The sequence below is a fragment of the Emys orbicularis genome, chromosome 12, assembly GCF_028017835.1.
Source record: "Emys orbicularis isolate rEmyOrb1 chromosome 12, rEmyOrb1.hap1, whole genome shotgun sequence".
Classification (NCBI taxonomy): Eukaryota; Metazoa; Chordata; order Testudines; family Emydidae; genus Emys; species Emys orbicularis.
Window position 1 is genome coordinate 43,324,107 of NC_088694.1, and position 18,426 is coordinate 43,342,532.

The following is an 18,426-nucleotide window of genomic DNA, read 5'->3' on the forward strand; positions in this document are numbered from 1 at the left end:
CTAGACATCTAAATTTTCCCCACTAATGTCCCCAAGGTGCCTAAGTTTCAGCCACGGGGCTTGTGCCTTGCTACCTGAATCCCAAGGACTGGGGCCCATCTCACAGCAAAGCCATAGCAAGATATCCCAGCTCGACGTTGTCTTGTCTTCCTCGCCTGGGTGGCATACTCAGAGCATGCCCAAGGCCACACAAGACAATTGGGGAGGGAAAGGGAATTAAACTGGGGTCTCCCATGTCACACGTCACAGGGAAGCACCCTAGCCATTGGGATAGAGGTGCGCTTCCCTCTTCATTCCGCCCCACCTCCCAGAATTCCTTGCAAAATGGCTTTGGTGCCTAACTCCAGGAGAGGGGTCACAGCTGAGAACAACAAGCAGAGGGAGGTGCCTCCCTCTGGCCCAGCCCCTGAGAGGGGAGGGACTTAGGTCCCACCCTCCTCCTCAGTATCTCCCACTGGCTCGCTTAGGTGGCTCCCTGCCTAGTGTGCTTCCTTTGTGGATCCCATTCCTAGGTGCCCAAACTCTTACCATGCATTGTATAGGGCACCTAACCTGGGGCTGGAGATCCCACTGGGTGGTTAGGTATCTAAAACACTCGCCATTGCCCAAGTCCCTTGGTGGATCTGTGCCTGAGTCTCTCTGTGCCTCAGCTTCCCATCGGTGCAATGGGAATAATACCTCTCTGTGGCATTATGAGGATAAACACTGCAGACTGGGAGACGTTCCGATGCTACAGTAATGTGGCCCATAAAAGTACTTTAGAGTGCTAGATTAGTAAAATTGAAAATTTTATCCTTAATGTACGGTTTTGAATGGCATTTCCTAGGGTTTTCTAAAAGAGTACACATATCTCAATTGTTAAATGTAACAGAAACAATTCCCCACATCTAACACCAGCAGGTTTTGCACCCAGGACTGTCCAATCTGCTACACAGCCCTCTGCCACTTGAACTAGAAGAGGAAGTTAGCACCTTACTGGTAGCTGTTAAACTCTAGTACTTCACTTGCTACCCCTAGTAGTAGCTTATTATACCCACTGGCCCAGCCCCTAGAGGGGAATGGGTTTGATATGCAGGAATTGCCTCATTTTACAGACAGCATATGCACACACACAGATTTGGCAGGTTCCATCTGAGAGGCAGGACTGCTGAACCAATCCTGGAGGCACCCTTACTAAAGAGCTGTTTTATTTCCCAGCTCTGTCTGCCGTGACTTTGTGAAACCTCTCAGCTGTGCAAGGTCTGTAAAAGGACTAACTATTGACAGAAGTCAGCGGAGACCTGGCTGCATGCGGCATGCAATTGGGAATGTTGAGTGACAAGTTTTGGACACTTTTTTCTGGGCATGTGCAAATGGTGATGCTCTGTGCCTGATAACTCACCCAAACTTGGATGGATTTTGACTGGGACCATGGGCAGCGGGTATAAGAGGCCAAGGGAGGCTAAGCCTCCCCAAACAGCCGGCTCACCACCTTTGGAGTGTCCCACCTCTGAAAGGGTGCCCTGGCTGTGGCCCCGCCCACACTCCACCCCAAGGCCCTGCTCCTGTTCATTCTCCTCCCGCACGAGGTACCAGGCTCCCTCCACTCTTCCCATCCCTGCTCTGCCCACATGGGAGCCTGGGGGTGGCGGAGAAGAGGCACGTAGGAGCAGTGAGCAGCTGGTGGGTGGGCAGGCAGGTGTTCCTGGGGGAGAGGGCGAAGAGGTGTGCATGTGGTGGGCTGGGGGGGCTTCAGGGGAAGAGGTGGGCTGGGGGACTGAGCGGAGCCGGGGGTGGAGCATGGGCGGGGCTTCAGGGGGAGGAGGCATCAAGGCAGGGCCACATTCCGGGTGTACCCAGCCTCCCCAAATGGAGGAGTCACACGCTGCCTATGACTGGGAGCATTACAGACCTCATGCTGACCCCAGGACTGCCCGTCTGCCAAACGTCAACTTCCCAGAGCCAGAGCAGTTCAGAAAAGGGCTGAGGAAAGTGGCACCACGCCCTATTCTTGGGAAGGGCGGAATTGGTTTTGCTCAAACTTGGAAAAAACAAATTGAACTTGAGGCAGAGGGTGAACAGGGACAATTCCAACCCCAGCAGTTAACATTATACCACTACGACAATTGTAACCACAGGCGTTGCTGTACTCCACGCATATGGCCTAGCTCTTCTCTGTGCGCACGCGAGCTACGCTCCCTGTGCCCCAACTTCACATAACTGCGGGAGAATCAGGGGTAGGAGGGCCTCCCTCCACCACACTCGCTGCCATCCCTTTCCTGCCTTAATCCACCTGCTCCATGCCAGCCCCTTCCTGGTGGGCAGCACAGCACTGTCAGAGGAGGAAGCAGCAGATGCGGCATATCCACTTCCTTACCCCTGCCAGAGATTCTCCCGCTTCAGAGGGAGTTCTCCAGCCAGCTCACACTCGCTTTGCGCTGTGTGAACTTTGCATATGGGAGGATCAAGCCCCCCAAGCAGGGGCCCCACTGCACTAGGCGCTGTACAAACACAGATGGTCCCAGCCCCAGAGAGCTGGCAGTCTGCATAGCCCAGACAGATGCGGGGTGGGGGAAGGGGGAGAACACACCAGCAGCGAACCATGCCACAGCAGCAAGAAGCAGGTTAAAGACTTGTTATATTTTTTAAAGATGGGTTTAGCTAGGAGGTGATCTGCAAAGTGGAAAGAAAACTGAAGGCAGAGGGGACATTCCAGGGAGAGGGGGCCATATGAGGAGAAATTAATAAGACTGGAACTTTTCAGCTTGGAAAAGAGACGAGTAAGAGTGATATGATTGAGGTCTATAAAATTATGTGTGGTGTCGAGAAAGTAAATAAGGACATAACACAAGAACTAGGCATCACCCAATGAAATTAATAGGCAGCAGGTTTAAAACAAACACACAACAAACAGTCAACCTGTGGAACTCTTTGCCAGAGGATGTTGTGAAGGTCAAGACTATAACAGGGTTCAAAAAAGAACTAGATAAGTTCATGGCCATTCTTACGTTCTTATATTGGAGCCAACAGGCCATCAGCACGGAGCGGGGAAAGTCCATTCAAAATTGTGGAAAGTTCTCTAAATGCCCAGAGGTTTTGAGGGCTTTGAGAACCCCATCCTACTTGTCCCTGAAGATGACTGAGATGCCCTCACAACCTAACCCCAATTGGTTACGAATACATAGGTTCAAAGTCTCACCACGCTATACACTAGCAGAAAACCTGAGCAGTCAGCTATCGACACTTCTCTGCTTCTTTATTACACATTCAACATAATGTTTGGGTTACCTGGGAGCTGGGTGGTTCTTTCCCCCCAGTAGTCTCCTCAGAGCTGCCTTCACCTCCTTGTTTTTCAGGCTGTAGATGAGGGGGTTTAACATGGGGGTTAAGATGCTGTACTGGATGGATACCAGGCCATCCAGTACCACCGAAGAGACCGAATTGGGTCTGAAATACCTAAACAAACCCGTCCCGTAGCATAAACCCACCACAATGAGGTGGGAGCTGCAGGTGGAGAAGGCTTTACGCCTGCCCTCCATGGAGCGTATCCTCAGGATGGTGGTGAGGATATGAATGTAAGAGCCCAGGGTAAGGGAGAATGAGACCAGACCTATAGTCAGAGCAGAGGTGAGAAACACCATATTGTTAGTGAAGGTCTCAGAGCAGGACAGGGCCACCAGGGAGGGGAGCTCACAACTGAAATGGTTGATTGTGTTAGGCCCACAGAAATGTAAGGCCAAAAGAGGGAGCGTGTTGATGAGGGCATACAAAGATCCGATCAGCCATGCACCAGCTACCAGCTGTCTGCAGACGCGTTTGCTCATTGTCCTCATATAACGCAACGGGTCGCAGATGGCAGCATATCGGTCATAAGCCATTGCTGAGAGAATGAAAACCTCACTACACCCTGACAGGAGGAGGAAGAACATCTGGGCAAAGCAGCAGCTGACAGAAATGGTTTTCCGCTCTGATAAGAGGGTCTCCAGCATCTTAGGCACTGTTACTGAGGAGAAGCAGATATCTGAGAAGGATAAATGGGAAAGGAGGAAATACATGGGGGTGCCCAGGTGAGAATCAGCCCTTCTCACCAACATGATGGCCACATTGCCCCCTAGGGTGGACAGGTAAATAACTAGGAACACCAGGAAGAGGAAAGTCTGGAGCTGCGGGTCACTGAAAAGTCCCAGGAGAATAAACTCGGTCACCGTTGTCTGGTTTGCCATGGACATTTATTCAGCCAAAACTGTGACCTGTAAGCACAGAAAGAAATCATAGAATCATAGAATCATAGGACTGGAAGGGACCTCGAGAGGTCATCTAGTCCATTCCCCTGCACTCGTGGCAGGACTAATTATCTAGACCATCCCTGACAGGTGTTTGTCTAACCTGCTCTTAAAAATCTTCAATGATGGAGATTCCACAACCTCCCTAGGCAATTTATTCCAGTGCTTAACCACCCTGACAGTTAGGAAGTTTTTCCTAATGTCCAACCTGAACCTCCCTTGCTGCAATTTAAGCCTATTGCTTCTTGTCCTATCCTCAGAGGTTAAGAAGAACAATTCTTCTCCCTCCTCCTTGTACCAACTTTTTATGTACTTGAAAACTGTTATCATGTCCCCTCTCAGTCTTCTCTTTTCCAGACTAAACAAACCTGATTTTTTCAATCTTCCCTCAGAGGTCATGTTTTCTAGACCTTTAATCATTTTTGTAGCTCTTCTCTGGACTTTCTCTAATTTGTCCACATCTTTCCTGAAATGTGGCACCCAGAATTGGACACAATACTCCAGTTGAGGCCTAATCAGTGCGGAGTAGAGCGGAAGAATTACTTCTCGTGTCTTGCTTACAACACTCCTGCTAATACATCCCAGAATGATGTTTGCTTTTTTTGCAACAGTGTTACACTGTTGACTCATATTTAGCTTGTGAATCATTGGGAAGCACTTTTTAATACCAACACCCTCTTCTCCACTCTTCTACCTCCCCAAGCCTGCAGCATTTCCCTGTGGCAACATTGCCAAAGGGATTTAGACACCTAAAGATGCAGATAGGTACCTAGGCCCATATTCTGAAAGGTCCTAGCGGGAGTTCAGTGGGAAGTAGGCAATTGGACACTTTTGAAAATCCTATTAAGTGGCTGGACACCTCTAAAATATGTCCCCCAGTTCCCATTGAAATCATAGGCTCCTGTTCTGCAAGGTGGGTCCCAGCTCTGGGCGTTGCTACCTGATGCTCAGGGTCACAGCACTTCTCGCTAAACTTTCGGCCTGCCCACTGCTCCACCATGAAGATGGAGGGGCAGCTGGGCCAAACCTGAGCTGTGCTGTAAAAAATGATAAAAGGCGGAAAGAATTTCAAGCATCTCTACCTATTGTGACAGACCCAGACCAGTGGGGTACAGGAGTCTTGTAGAGGGCAAATATACTGGTCACTGGATGAGTAGTTTTCTGTTTCCTGAGTGACCAGAGCAGGGGCTGCACTAGAGTAATCAGTGCTAGAACCAGTTAAGGCAGGCAGGCTAATTAGGACACCTGGAGCCAATTAAGAAGAAGCTGCTAGAATCAATTAAGGCAGGCTAATCAGGGCACCTGGGCTTTAAAAAGGAACTCACTTCAGTTTGTGGTGCGAGTGTGAGGAGCTGGGAGCAAGAGGCACAAGGAGCTGAGAGTGAGAGGGTGTGCTGCTGGAGGACTGAGGAGCACAAGCGTTATCAGACACCAGGAGGAAGGTCCTGTGGTGAGAATAAGGAAGGTGTTTGGAGGAGGCCATGGGGAAGTAGCCCAGGGAGTTGTAGCTGTCATGCAGCTGTTACAGGAGGCACTATAGACAGCTGCAGTCCACAGGGCCCTGGGCTGGAACCCGGAGTAGAGGGCAGGCCCGGGTTCCCCCCAAACCTCCCAATTGACCTGGACTGTGGGTTCTTCCAGAGGGGAAGGTCTCTGGGCTGTTCCCCAACCCACATGGTGAATCTCTGAGGCAAGAAAATCCGCCAATAAGCGCAGGACCCACCAAGATAGAGGAGGAACTTTGTCACACTATCTGTGTCTTTAGACACATGTCTGTCTATATACCTTTGAAAATCTGGTGGCTGGTGTACTAAGGTCCCTGAATGGGGCATAGCTGGGAATGGAACCCATGACCTCTGGATATAAAATGATGGTCTACTAACTCTTTAGCTCTACAAGTTGGTGTATGGGATACAGGCTATAGTGAACAACCTCTGTCTAGTCATAGAATCATAGAAGATTAGGGTTGGAAGAGACCTCAGGAGGTCATCTAGTCCAACCCCCTGCTCAAAGCAGGACCAACCCCAACTAAATCATCCCAGCCAGGGTTTTGTCAAGCCAGGCTTTAAAAACCTCTAAGGATGGAGATTCCACCACCTCCCTAGGTATAACCCCCATTCCAGTGCTTCACTAGTGAAATAGTGTTTCCTAATATCCAGTCTAGATCTCCCCCACTGCAACTTGAGACCGTTGCTCCTTTTTCTGTCATCTGCCACCACTAAGAACAGTTGAGCTCCATCCTCTTTGGAACCCCCCTTCAGGTAGTTGAAGGCTGCTATCAAATCCTCCCTCCTCACTCCTCTCTTTTGCAGACTAAATAATCCCAGTTCCCTCAGCCTCTCCTCATAAATCATGTGCCCCAGCCCCCTAATCAGTTTCGTTGCCCTCTGCTGGACTCTCTCCAATTTGTCCACATCTTTCCTGTAGCGAGGGGCCCAAAACCAAATGCAGTACTCCAGATGTGGCCTCACCAATGCCGAATACAGGGGGAAAATCACTTCCCTTGATCTGCTGTCAATGCTCCTAGTAATGCAGCCCAACATTAGCCTTCTTGGCAATAAGGGCACACTGTTGACTCATATCCAGCTTCTCATTCACTGTAATCCCCAGGTCCTTTTTTGCAGAACTGCTGCTTAGCTAGTCGGTCCCCGGCCTGTAGCAGTGCATGGGATTCTTCCGTCCTAAGTGCAGGACTTTGCACTTGTCCTTGTTGAACCTCATCAGATTTCTTTTAGCCCAGTCCTTCAATTTGTCTAGGTCCCTCTGTATCCTATCCCTACCCTCCAGCTTATCTACCTCTCCCCACAGCTTAGTCTCTTCCATGAACTTGCTGAGAATGCAATCCATCCCATCATCCAGATCATTAATGAAGATGTTAAACAAAACCAGCCACTAGAAAGTCACCTTATCATACTGTGGCTTACGCCAAGAAGGAGATATGCTATTATGAAAGAGTCAAGGCAACAAGAAGATACTGTCATGGCAAGGGTGTTTCAGCTCTGAGAAATGACCACAAAATTCCATTATGGGCTATGAAAGCCAAGCTAGGTTCCTCCCGGCTCACACATCATCACCCATGATACTATTTCTGTGTTTGGAAATTACATAGCCATTCTGCTGATGATGCAAGAGTCGGAATCAAAGCCAGCTCCTTCTCTCTGGGCATGAAGCAAGGTTTTGGTTTTTAAATGTTTTAGTCACTAACAGCTGATGTTACTTTGCACCACGTGTCTGCAGTTGCTGGGTTAGTGCTCCCCATTTGTACCTATTCTTTAGAACACATGATGCTAAGAGCTGCCAAACCAGATCAAGCAGGGAGTCCATCTAAGCCAATATGATCTCTTGCATACCAACTAGAGATGAAGGTTCGTCCTGGGTTGGTGCATGACCCAAGCATATTGGAGCTGTGGATCAAGTCTCTGTTCTTCTCCTCACGTAAGACCTTGCACAGATTACTTAATCTTTTTGTGACTTAGTTCCACATCTGTATAATGGGGATAACAGCACTTTCTTACTCCATGGAGCTGTTTTGAGGCTAAATACATTAAAGATTGTGCGACATTTTGGTAGTGAGGTCCATATTAGTACCTTAGAGAGACAGGGCCAGCTTCCTTAGGGGTATGAAAGGACCCATTTTTTTCCTGAATGCTTCTTAATTATTGGCTTCAATTTTATCATGTGGCAATGAGTTCCACAGGCTAACTGCATTTGTGAACATTGTGTGAAAAAGTATCTCCTTTTGTGAGTGTCAATTTTTCTGCCATTCACTCCTATTGAACATCTCTCTTCCTCATATTGAGACAGGGAGAACAGAAGTGTCTGAACTTTCTTCTCTGTGCCATTTAGTGTATTTTGTATACTTTAATCAAGTGCCTACTTATCCATCTCATGTCTAAAGAGAAGTGAGCTCTGTATTCCACATCAGAACATACCACATTGTTCCCTCCTGTGTGCATTATTTTGTGTCTTTCAACACTGAATTTCATCTGCCTTTTTGATGTCTCTCTATCTAGCTTGGTCAGGTCTCTCTGACATTCCTAACAGCCTTCTCTGTCTTGACAATACAAAACAGTTTTGTTTCATTGGCAAATTTTCCCAGCTCACTTGTTTAATCCCATTTCCAATCATCCATCTGTTTCGCTATCCCCATATGTAAGCAGGGGAATGGTCCTGTTCTTGTGGGGAACTTTCCTGGCTTATACACTAACTACCCCAGTGAAGTGGGCTAGCGAAAGGATCTGAGTCGTCGCTCCCACTTCCTTTACCCAGAGCCCTGCCTGACCTAGAGGACTCCCCTTCCACTCTCCTGTGTGGCAGTCCTCGTAACCCCAACAAGGCTGGGCCTAGTATTCCTGGGGGGCTGGACCTCCAATCATGTTGAGGTCACTTAGGGCAGGGGCTAGAGTGTCCCCACTCTGGGGTGCTCTCTCTGCACTGGACACTTCCCTGACCCATTGATCATTACATACACTTCAAAGAAAATACAATTTATTAAACAACATTCAATTTTAAAAAATAAGGAAAAAATGGGAAAGGTTAAAGGAAAACACATAACCCTGCTCTGTGGCATGGGGACAGCACAACCAGCGTCTCTGGAATGTAAGGGAAGTTCAGTCTGTTCCTCACAAGTCCCAGGCTCCTTCTCAGGCCCTGGCTGTGCTGCAGGGGTGCTGTGGGTCGGACATTTGCTCTAGCGGTGGCCACATACTCTCAGGCTCTAAATGGCAGGACCCTTCTTCCCAACATCACCCCCGCCCCGTCGGGGTCATAGGCGCCGACTTCCCCTCTGCCCGGTGGGTGCTCGACCCCTCCCCGCCCTTGGTCCCGCCCCTGCACCCCTATTCCCGCCCCTGCACTGCCCTCGCCCTGCCCCCATTCCACCCCTTCCCCAAAGTCCCTGCCCCTGTCCCACCTCTTCTCTGCCTCCTCCCCTGAGCATGCCATGTCCCCGCTCCTCCCCCTCCCTCCCAGAAAGTCCTAAGTGCCACCAAACAGCTGTTAGGTGCGGGGGGTGGGAAGCACTGGGAGGGACGAGGAGGAGCGGGGACGCAGCACGCTGGGGGGGGAGAAGGAGGCAAGGAGGGGAGAGCTTGGCTGCTGGTAGGTGAGGAGTACCCGCTAATTTTTCCCCGTGGGTGCTCCAGCCCCGGAGCACCCACGGAGGGTCGGGGTTACAATCCCTCTCCAAGGCTAGCCTGCAAGGCCTCTTGCCTGGGGGCGTCTCCCTGCGCTGGGCCCACTGCCCGGGGTCCCCCTTGCTCTCCCCAACTGCTCACCGCACCCGGCTTCAGACTGCTCCAGCCCCAGCTCCACTCTCCCTCAGCTCCAGCTCCACTCTCCCTCAGCACAGCTGCTGCTGCTGCTCTGCCTCCAGCTTCCTGGGCTGCATCTCTGGCCCCTCTGGCTCTGGTTGCTACAGCTCTGCTCCCAGCACAGGTACACTATCTGGGCTGTTTCTGTGGCTCTACTCCCAGCACTGACCTCCTTCCTGGGCTGCTTTTCTGGCCCCTCTGGCTCTGGCACAGCTCTACTCCTCAGCTCAGCTTGGGCCCCTGCTTTCTCCTTAGCTCAGCCTAGGGTGACCAGATAGCAAATGTGAAAAATTGGGACATGGTGTGGGAGGTAATAGGTGCCTATATATGAAAAAACCCTGAATATCGGGACTGTGTCTATAAAATTGGGACATCTGGTCACCCTAGCTCGGCCTCACTCTGTCTGACCCAGGCAATTCCAGCTCACATGGAGGACGGGACCCCCTGGCCTCCTGACTCCCTGATTAGCCTTGACGGCCTGTCAATCAGGCTGACCTGGAGCATTGACCACTCCCCTATTGTTCCTGGGGACTGTCAGTCTCGGGGTCCTGATTTCCCACCGACCCTTCCCCTTTCCTTTGGTACTGGGAGCTAGCCAACCAAAACACCCCCACTGAGTTTTAGTAAGGGGACAACAGTCCCCTTACACATACACACCCATCTGTCTGTCTAGCTAGCTATCCGCAACACTGGTCCAGTGGTGCTGGAACAGTTTCTGTAGTGGGGGTGCTGAGTTGCACCCCTCTTACCCCTGTCTGCATCCCTCAGCGCCCCCTATAGCTGGGGATGGGAGCAGGGCCGTGGATCTTGGGGGCTGGACTCACAGGTAAAGGAGAAGAGGCTGGAGCCACAGCTAGAGGTGAGTGCGAAGCCCCGGGTGTGGGGCTATCAGCCAGTACCCCACATGCAGGGCCAGCAATGGAGCCCCCGGGACCAGGGCCAGCAGCTGGGCAGGACCCCTGGGGCTGGCAGTGGAGCCTCCGGGGTCCCGGCTGGACAGGACCCCAAGCCGGTGGCCAGGATCCTGCATGCGGGCCGGCGGCCGGGACCCTGGGGCCAGCAGCTGAGCAGGACCCCACAGGTGGGACAGCGGCCAGGACCATGGGGCCAGCTCCTGGGTGGGACCCCGCATGTGGGCTGGTGGCCAGAACCCTGGGGCTGGCAGCGGAGCCTCTAGGGCCAACAGAGGAGCCCCTAGGGCCGGTGGCCGAGTGGGACCCCGGGCCGGCAGTGGAGCCCCTGGGCAGTAGCGAGGCCAGTGGCTGGGATCCCGTGCAGCAGGGGCCAGTGTCCAGGACCCAGGGCCAGCAGCCAGGATGCCGGGCGCAAAACCTGAGGGTGCTGCAGCACCCCCCGGACACCTACTTCCCACACCTATGCACTGGTCTGTGGAATGGAAGCTCAAGGCATCCCAGTGTTAATTTGTAAAATTGAAAATTGTTCACTTAATCCCATTCTTTGTTTTTTGCCTCTTAAGGTACTTCTGATCCATGACAGATTTTTACCCTTCACACCATGATGACTTAGTCTCCTTCAAATTAAATATTGTCATAAACAGACAGTTAAGGGTTAATACCTCTCTTACCTGTAAAGGTTTAAGAAGTTCACCTAGCCTAGCTGACACCTGACCAGAGGAACCAATGAGGGGACAAGATGTTTCAAGAGGAAGGAGGGAAGTTTCTCTTTGTCTCAGTGTTAGTTTCAGTTTTGTGCCGGAGTGAAAAGACCCAGGAATCAAACAGGGTAGTGAGTATTAGACAAGGAATAAATTAGTTTATGTTTATTTTCTTTTGTGACTTGTCTTGTGCATTAGAAGGATAATCAAACTGGGTTTTCTTCTGTGTAACTAAGGTTTTGCCCAGGGGAACATCCTCTGTGTTTTGAACTGTTGTCTGTGAGAGTAGCTTGTATGCTAATCTCACAGAGGTATTTTTTTAACCCCTTTCTTTAATTAAAAGTCTTATTTTAAGAACCTGATTAATTTTTCCTTGTTTTAAAATCCAAGGGGATTGGATCTGGACTCACCAGGAATTGGTGGGGGAAAGGGAAATTAACTCAAATCCTGCCAGGATAGGGGTGAATTATTAATTTCTCCTTGTTTTAAGATCCAAGGGTTTGGATCGGTGTTCACCAGGAAATTGGTGGAAAAGTCTCTCAAGAAGAACAGGAGTACTTGTGGCACCTTAGAGACTAACAAATTTATTAGAGCATAAGCTTTCGTGGGCTACAACCCACTTCTTCGGATGCATATAGAGTGAAACATATATTGAGGAGATATATATACACACATACAGAGAGCATGAGACATTTTCTGTGCTTGTGTGTGTGTGTGTGTGTGTGTGTGTGTGTGTGTGTGTGTGTGTGTGTGTGTGTGTGTGTGTGTGTGTGTGTGTGTGTGTGTGTGTTAAAAACCTCTAAGGATGGAGATTCCACCACCTCCTTAGGTAACCCATTCCAGTGCTTCACCACCCTCCGAGTGAAATAGTTTTTACTAATATCCAACGTAGACCTCCAACCTGCTACTCTGCTGGTTCAGAATGTAATGACCAATGCTGAATTATTTATTTATACATTAATTTAGTAGCAGTGGTCATACATTTGATTTTAACTTCATGTACCAAAGGATGGCTATCCAAAGTTTGTAAACCTTTGAAAAACCTTAAAACACACACACACAAAGAATTCACATAAAAATGCCATTCCTCTATAGTTTGTTTTTAATACATATTTTTCTGTATTTTGTAACAATTTGAAGAATTCATAAAACAGATATTTTTAAATTTAGTTTGGCATACTCCTATTTTGAAATTCAGTGCTACGGATGGGGAATTGTGAGTCAGTTATCCTGTATTTTTTTTTAATTAATTGTAGTTTTTTAGGTTCACCCCTAAAAATCAACACTTCAAACTAAATCTGAAAATGTTTGCCAGGGCAGAGTTTTTATGCTCCACTAAATATGTGGGCTGTAAATTTCTGCAATAGTGATAGGGACAGATTTTCAAAAAAGCTCAGGGCCAGATTTTAAAAGGTATTTAGTCAGCTAAAGATGTAGATAAATGCTTAACTCCTATTGATTTCAATGGGTGTTAGGTGTTTTATTGCTCTTTGAAATCCCTCTGTGTCTAAATAACTTTAAAAATATGGCCACTGGCCCTTAGCTCCCACTTAGGCAACTACACGAAATGATCAGATTTTCAAAAGTGCTTAACTTCCAGCAGGTCTCCTCTTCTGCCCCTTCTTAGCAACAGGAGATGCTGGAATCTGTTTCTCGGCCTTGGAGAATCTAGACAAATCACTTAGGGCTTGTCTATACTTACGCGGTAGTTCGACGGCTGGCAATCGAACTTCCGGGTTCGATTTATCGCGTCTTGTCTGGACGCGATAAATCGATCCCGGAAGTGCTCGCCGTCGACTGCGGTACTCCAGCTCGGCGAGAGGAGTACTGCGGAGTCGACGGGGAGCCTGCCTGCCGCGTGTGGACCGCGTCTGAACCGCGGTAAGTTCGAACTAAGGTATGTCGACTTCAGCTACGTTATTCACGTAGCTGAAGTTGCGTACCTTAGTTCGAATTGGGGGGTTAGTGTAGACCAGGCCTTAGATAACTACATGGGATCTGGGCTCATTTGAGGACCTGACCAACAGTGATCTTCAGATGGAACCGGCCAGAAATGTTTTTATGAAAGATTTTTTTCATCAGAAAATAGCAACACATCAAAACTAGAATGTTTTGCTGGAAAGAGGTGGTTTCAATGAATTGCCTAAATCAAAATAATTTTGGGGGGAAATGAAAAACAAAAAAAAAGATTTTTCATTTAGAAATTTAAGCAAATTATTCTAAAATATAAAATTAAAACAGTCAAAAACTGAAAAGACACATATTGAAATTATCAAAGTGAAACATTTTGATGGACCTGAACAGCAGTTCAGGGGATTTTCAGTCTGTGAACATTTATAAGATTTTGACTTTTCATCCTGATTTGGAATGGGAAAAAAATTTGAAATCTCGAAAAGTTTCACAGCATAGGAAAACTGTTTCCCACTCAGCTCTACTTCAGATGTAAGTCACCAGCCCTCCTGGCTTCATCTAGACACAGGGGTGCTCAGAATCCACGAAAAAAAGGCTTTGAGGTGGCTCAGGTTTGGCACTGACTTATCTAAATTCAAGTCTAAGTCCCCCACTCTACCCATTGGAACAAAGTTCCTGGTTTGAAAATTCACTGGCAGTACATTTTTCTCCTTTTTGTCTTGTGAGTATGAAACTCACGTCTATACGTGTTTGCAGCAGCGGGTTCCTATTGTCCCACAATCTGCCAAAGAAACTGACAGAAGCAAATCTGATATATGATTTCTCCTCTGACATTGGTTTTATGATGGTGTAATCCCTACAAATGGTTGGAAATTTTCTGATGGAACGTTTCTCTATCGGAAAATGCCGTTTTGTTGAAATCTAAATGTTTTGTTGGAACATGTCAATTTCCACATCACCGTGTTTCTGAAAAGAAAGAAACATTTAGATGATGTTTTGATATTATCAGAACAAAAGGTTGTGATTTTTTATTTCGAAACAACTTTACAGTTCTAATTATTTTAAGTCAAAACCAGAAACAAAACCTTTGGATTTAATCGGATTGAAATGTTTTCACTGATCCAAAATGAAGGTTCTTTTTCAGAATTTCATTTCACAGGAAATTAAAAAAAAAACTGTTTCTATCCTAAACAAATTTTGAAATGTTGAAATTTTTCATGGAGTGGGAATTCCTAGTTTCAACCTCTAATAGCCCCACTGGCTTCTAGGGATGGATTTCTGATTTACACTAGGGCAAGTGAGAGGACAGTCAGATCAGGACATTTGTATGCATTTAAAAAAATAAACCTTATATTTTCAAAGATGAAAATCTGCAAGCAGGTGTCTGGGGAATATTTTACTGGTTGAAACCTTGATTATTTCACAGTCATTTAGCAATCCAGAATGTGGATCTCTCTGTGTTTAGCTCCTGAAACACCCGGCAGCTTCCAGGATTCTACTGGCAGGTACAGCTCTGAGTCCCTGGGATAATCTAATCATCAATTAGGACCTGGGTCTGCAGTGGGGTCTGGTACCATGTATCCTTGCAATCACGCAGAACTGTATTCATTGTAGTAGATCTGCTGAGAGGACTGGGGTCTGCCACTCCTGGAAACAAAGGAGCAGGTAGCACTGGAGAGCAGTGGATGCTAAAGCAGGAGAATTCCCTGTTCAGCTCTCATGGGAAAACAGACCCACAGTAAGGGGTTCAGGGTAGGCAGGCTGGGAAGAAGGGGCTCAGAGGAAGCAAATGAATCACTGTGCCATGGAATGAAGGGGTCAGGGAACCTGTGACTGATGGACAGAAAAGGGGAGGAGAAAAACAGCCTTGCTGATTATAAGAGGGAAAAGAGCAGCGGGAACCCTGAATAAATAGACAGAACAATGCTTTAGCCCACATCCTCAGCTGGTGTGAATAGCCCCATTAACTGTACTAGCTGGGGATCTGGCCCCATTGACTCCAGTGGAGCTGAGGCTGATTCACAGCCACTGGGGATCTGAACGGTTGACTGCTATGGCTGATTTACCCAGCTGGGGATCTGGCCCATTATTCCCACGTGTGCAAATTTTTCTCCATATCGCTGGTTGATCTGATTTGTGTTTCAGTTTCTTGGTTCCAAACACTGACATTATTCAGTTAGGGCCAGATTTTTAAAAGGAGTTAGGTGCCTAGTGGGATTTTCAAATGCATCCAGGTGTCTGACACTCAATGCATTTTAGGTGCCTAGATGTTTTGAAAATCCTACTAGATATCTAAACTTTAAAAATCTGACCCTTGGTGCATTTCTGGTCAGTTTTTTCTCTGCCGCGAACATACTGTCATCACTTACACTAGTGCAGAGGGAGTGGGAAATGCTGCTGGATCCCAATACTTGCACTCTGAGGTGGGTTTAATGTGCACATATGGCATCAAACCACACAGAATCAGGTACTACCTCTTCAAAAGGAAAACAACAGGTAGACCAGGTGTAAAACAGAATGAAACTCACCTGCAATCCATGTGCCCATTGCACATAAAGTGCAGCGTATCCCTCCCTCGTGTCTGGGTCACAGATGCAAGAATAAACATATGAAATCTTCCATCTCCTAATTAATCCACAAAAAAGGTAACTGGATAATCCAGACCTCAGACAGGTGAACCCCTTGTAACTGAGAGGAGACAACCGTGGTGAATGGAGCTTTAGTAGCTCTCTGATCTGTCACTAACCCCACTAAGGAACTGAAGCTATCTTCTCCGTTGGATCTCGGATTTAAGGCAGAAGGCAGGATGAAGTGTCTCTATGATTCCTTTGGGAGCCAATCCCTGATGTTACCCCAGGTTAACGACCCAATACTCATTATAAGTCAGAAATTTATTAACATTTTACTTTCCACACAGCTGACACCACTACATAAAGTTCAATGAGTCATCTGAGTTTACATGATTTTATTTATTGATGTATGTTTAAATGATGTGACTTTAGCTGCATTATAGATCTGGCAATAACAACACTGGTAGTAGGCTGTTTAACACTTCCCACTCCAACTCCTGTTTGCAATTGCTTAGACATTTGCCAAAATTCTCCTACTTGGCCTCTGCCTTGGCTCCATTTTTCAGCTGTTTCCAAGAAGCAGGGTGGTGACAAATGGGTGGAAATTTGCCGCCTTTGACCATGACCAGGGACCGACATTTGAACAGCTCTAATACTTCAAAGGATTCAAATAGGAAATTGAAATGTGAGGTGGTCTAGAACTCAGCGGTGGCCATAAAAGTGTGTCTTGATTTGGCTGAGTTCTAAGCCATAGAAAATCCCCATTTATACTAGCTCAACCGATTTCAACTTTTGTCACTTACTGTCCTTAACATTCCAGCTGGGGTTTGTCAGAGGAAGCTAGGAGAGTAAAATACGTTTGACCCTTTGGAAAGATCAACTCCCAAGCATGCTCCTAGGCCAGTGGTACCCAAACTGTGGGGTGTGTGTGGAGGAATGTTCGGGGGTCATGGTGGGGCCCAGGCCAGCCCCCATAGGGGGCAGGGAGGGAGCAGCACCCAGACCCCCTCCTCCCCCAACTCTGCTCCAGCCCTGCCTCTAGCCGCAGCACTGGCTCCTGCCCCCTGCTCTGGATCCCAACCGCAGCCCCACCCCTGGCCATGGCCCCGGTTGCCAGCTCTCACCATGGCCCAGCCACAGCTCCACTTCCAGCCCCGTCCCTATCCCTGGCCCTGGCCCCGGCCCCAGACCTGCTCCCAGCTGCAGCCCAGCCTAAGCCCCATTACCCCTGTCTACGCTCCCTGGGGGGAGGGGGAGGATGCAGACAGGGGTAAGGGGAGGCATGACTCTGAAATGTTTGGGGACCACTGTCATAGACCCCACTGATATTCCTGCATTGTTCTGAAGCAGACACACTGGACTGTACCCAGAAGATAAAGCAGATGACCACCATCATCCTTTCCCTCACCAGATTACTCTCTGGCCCAGGGGAAGGTGCACTGGATTGGGAGCCAGGAGGCTATTCTCACTCCTCTGAATGACTGCTATTAGGAAATCTGTGCGTTCCAAACCCCTAATTAGTGAGCAAGATCTCAGATCGCTGTCCCAGAAGAGCGACAAGAATCAGGCACTCCATTTCCCAGATGACATTTTACAGAAGTGAATGGAACCGCACTGATTTACAGCATGTGGCGATCTGGTCCAGAGGACCCCAGAATGGACAGTGACTGGAATGGAGATCTGTAATGGGTGGAGATGAGGAGACCTTGCTAGAGCTTGCTGAAAATTTCCCAACAGGCCCGAGTTGCTGATTGAACAGATCTGACGTGATCCCTGGGAACGGGGGATTCTGTCGCAGCTTTCGATGTAAACAGGCTGGGAAACAAACCGTCTAACCTACATCCCTGCCTGCTTTTCTGTCAACATGCCCACTATTCAGCCAGCCTAGCAATTAGAAGGCCAGCTGCCAGGTGACCAGGGCTGCACAGGTCCCAGGCAGCCTGCTGGTCACTCAGCGTTACTGGCTCCACTGTAGCCCACTTGCTCGGCAGACATTCCCCAACTCCCTGAGCAGCTGACTCCCTGGGCAGCCATCACCTCGACTCCTTGAGCAACCAACACCTCAGCAACTAGCTCACTGGACAGGTAGCTTCCCATCTCCCTGGGAAGCCCATCAAATCAAGCGGCCCCATGAGCCTGTGAACAATTTTTAAGGTTTCACTTTTTGTCCCCTGGCTGTCAACTTGGGATGAAAATTTGTTCCAACACCCACAGGAAGGAAATTCTGTTCTCCAGGCAGCTCTACGCCCTGCCCTAGTTCATTGCAGAAGCTGGAACATTTGTAGCCAATGGTGCACAGGCCTAACGGAAGAGAAGGGATGGTCTAGTGGCCTCAGGCCAAGGAAAATTGGCTTCTAGTCCTGGTTCTGCTACAGATTTCTGAAGCAATTTTTGGAGAGTCACTTCCGTCAGGACTTTTATGGGCAGCCACCAACTTGATAGGCCTGCGGCATGATTTTCAGAAGCATTGAGTGCTCATAACAGCAGCAGACGTCACTGGGAGAGCCCAGCCAACCTCAGAAATCATGCCCAAGGAGTCTCAATTCAGTCACTAAGGCGACCAAAACCAATAAGCACTTTGGTCAATTGTGCCCCCAGCAGTATGCTTATTAGACAAGTCACATTCTCTGAGTACTAGAGGTCACTGGGAATTTTTCAATTAAAGTTTTATTTTCCAGTGGAAAATTTCAATTTGTTGAAATGGAAATTCTGGAGGGAAAGTTTTGGTTTTGATGAATGTTTCATTGATCTACAAT

General features: G+C 48.3%; 1 protein-coding gene across 1 annotated transcript; it reads right to left on the reverse strand.

Moving 5' to 3' along the window:
* Positions 1 to 3,263: 3,263 nt before the first annotated feature.
* Positions 3,264 to 4,208, reverse strand: LOC135886248 (olfactory receptor 8S1-like). Its single transcript, XM_065414076.1, has one exon. It carries the CDS (start codon positions 4,206 to 4,208, stop codon positions 3,264 to 3,266), a length of 945 nt encoding a protein of 314 aa, XP_065270148.1.
* Positions 4,209 to 18,426: the final 14,218 nt, after the last annotated feature.

What these genes read in the sequence shown, in the direction of transcription:
- LOC135886248 (XM_065414076.1), bottom strand. Translation starts at nt 4,208, where the DNA reads ATGTCCATGGCAAACCAGACAACGGTGACCGAGTTTATTCTCCTGGGA.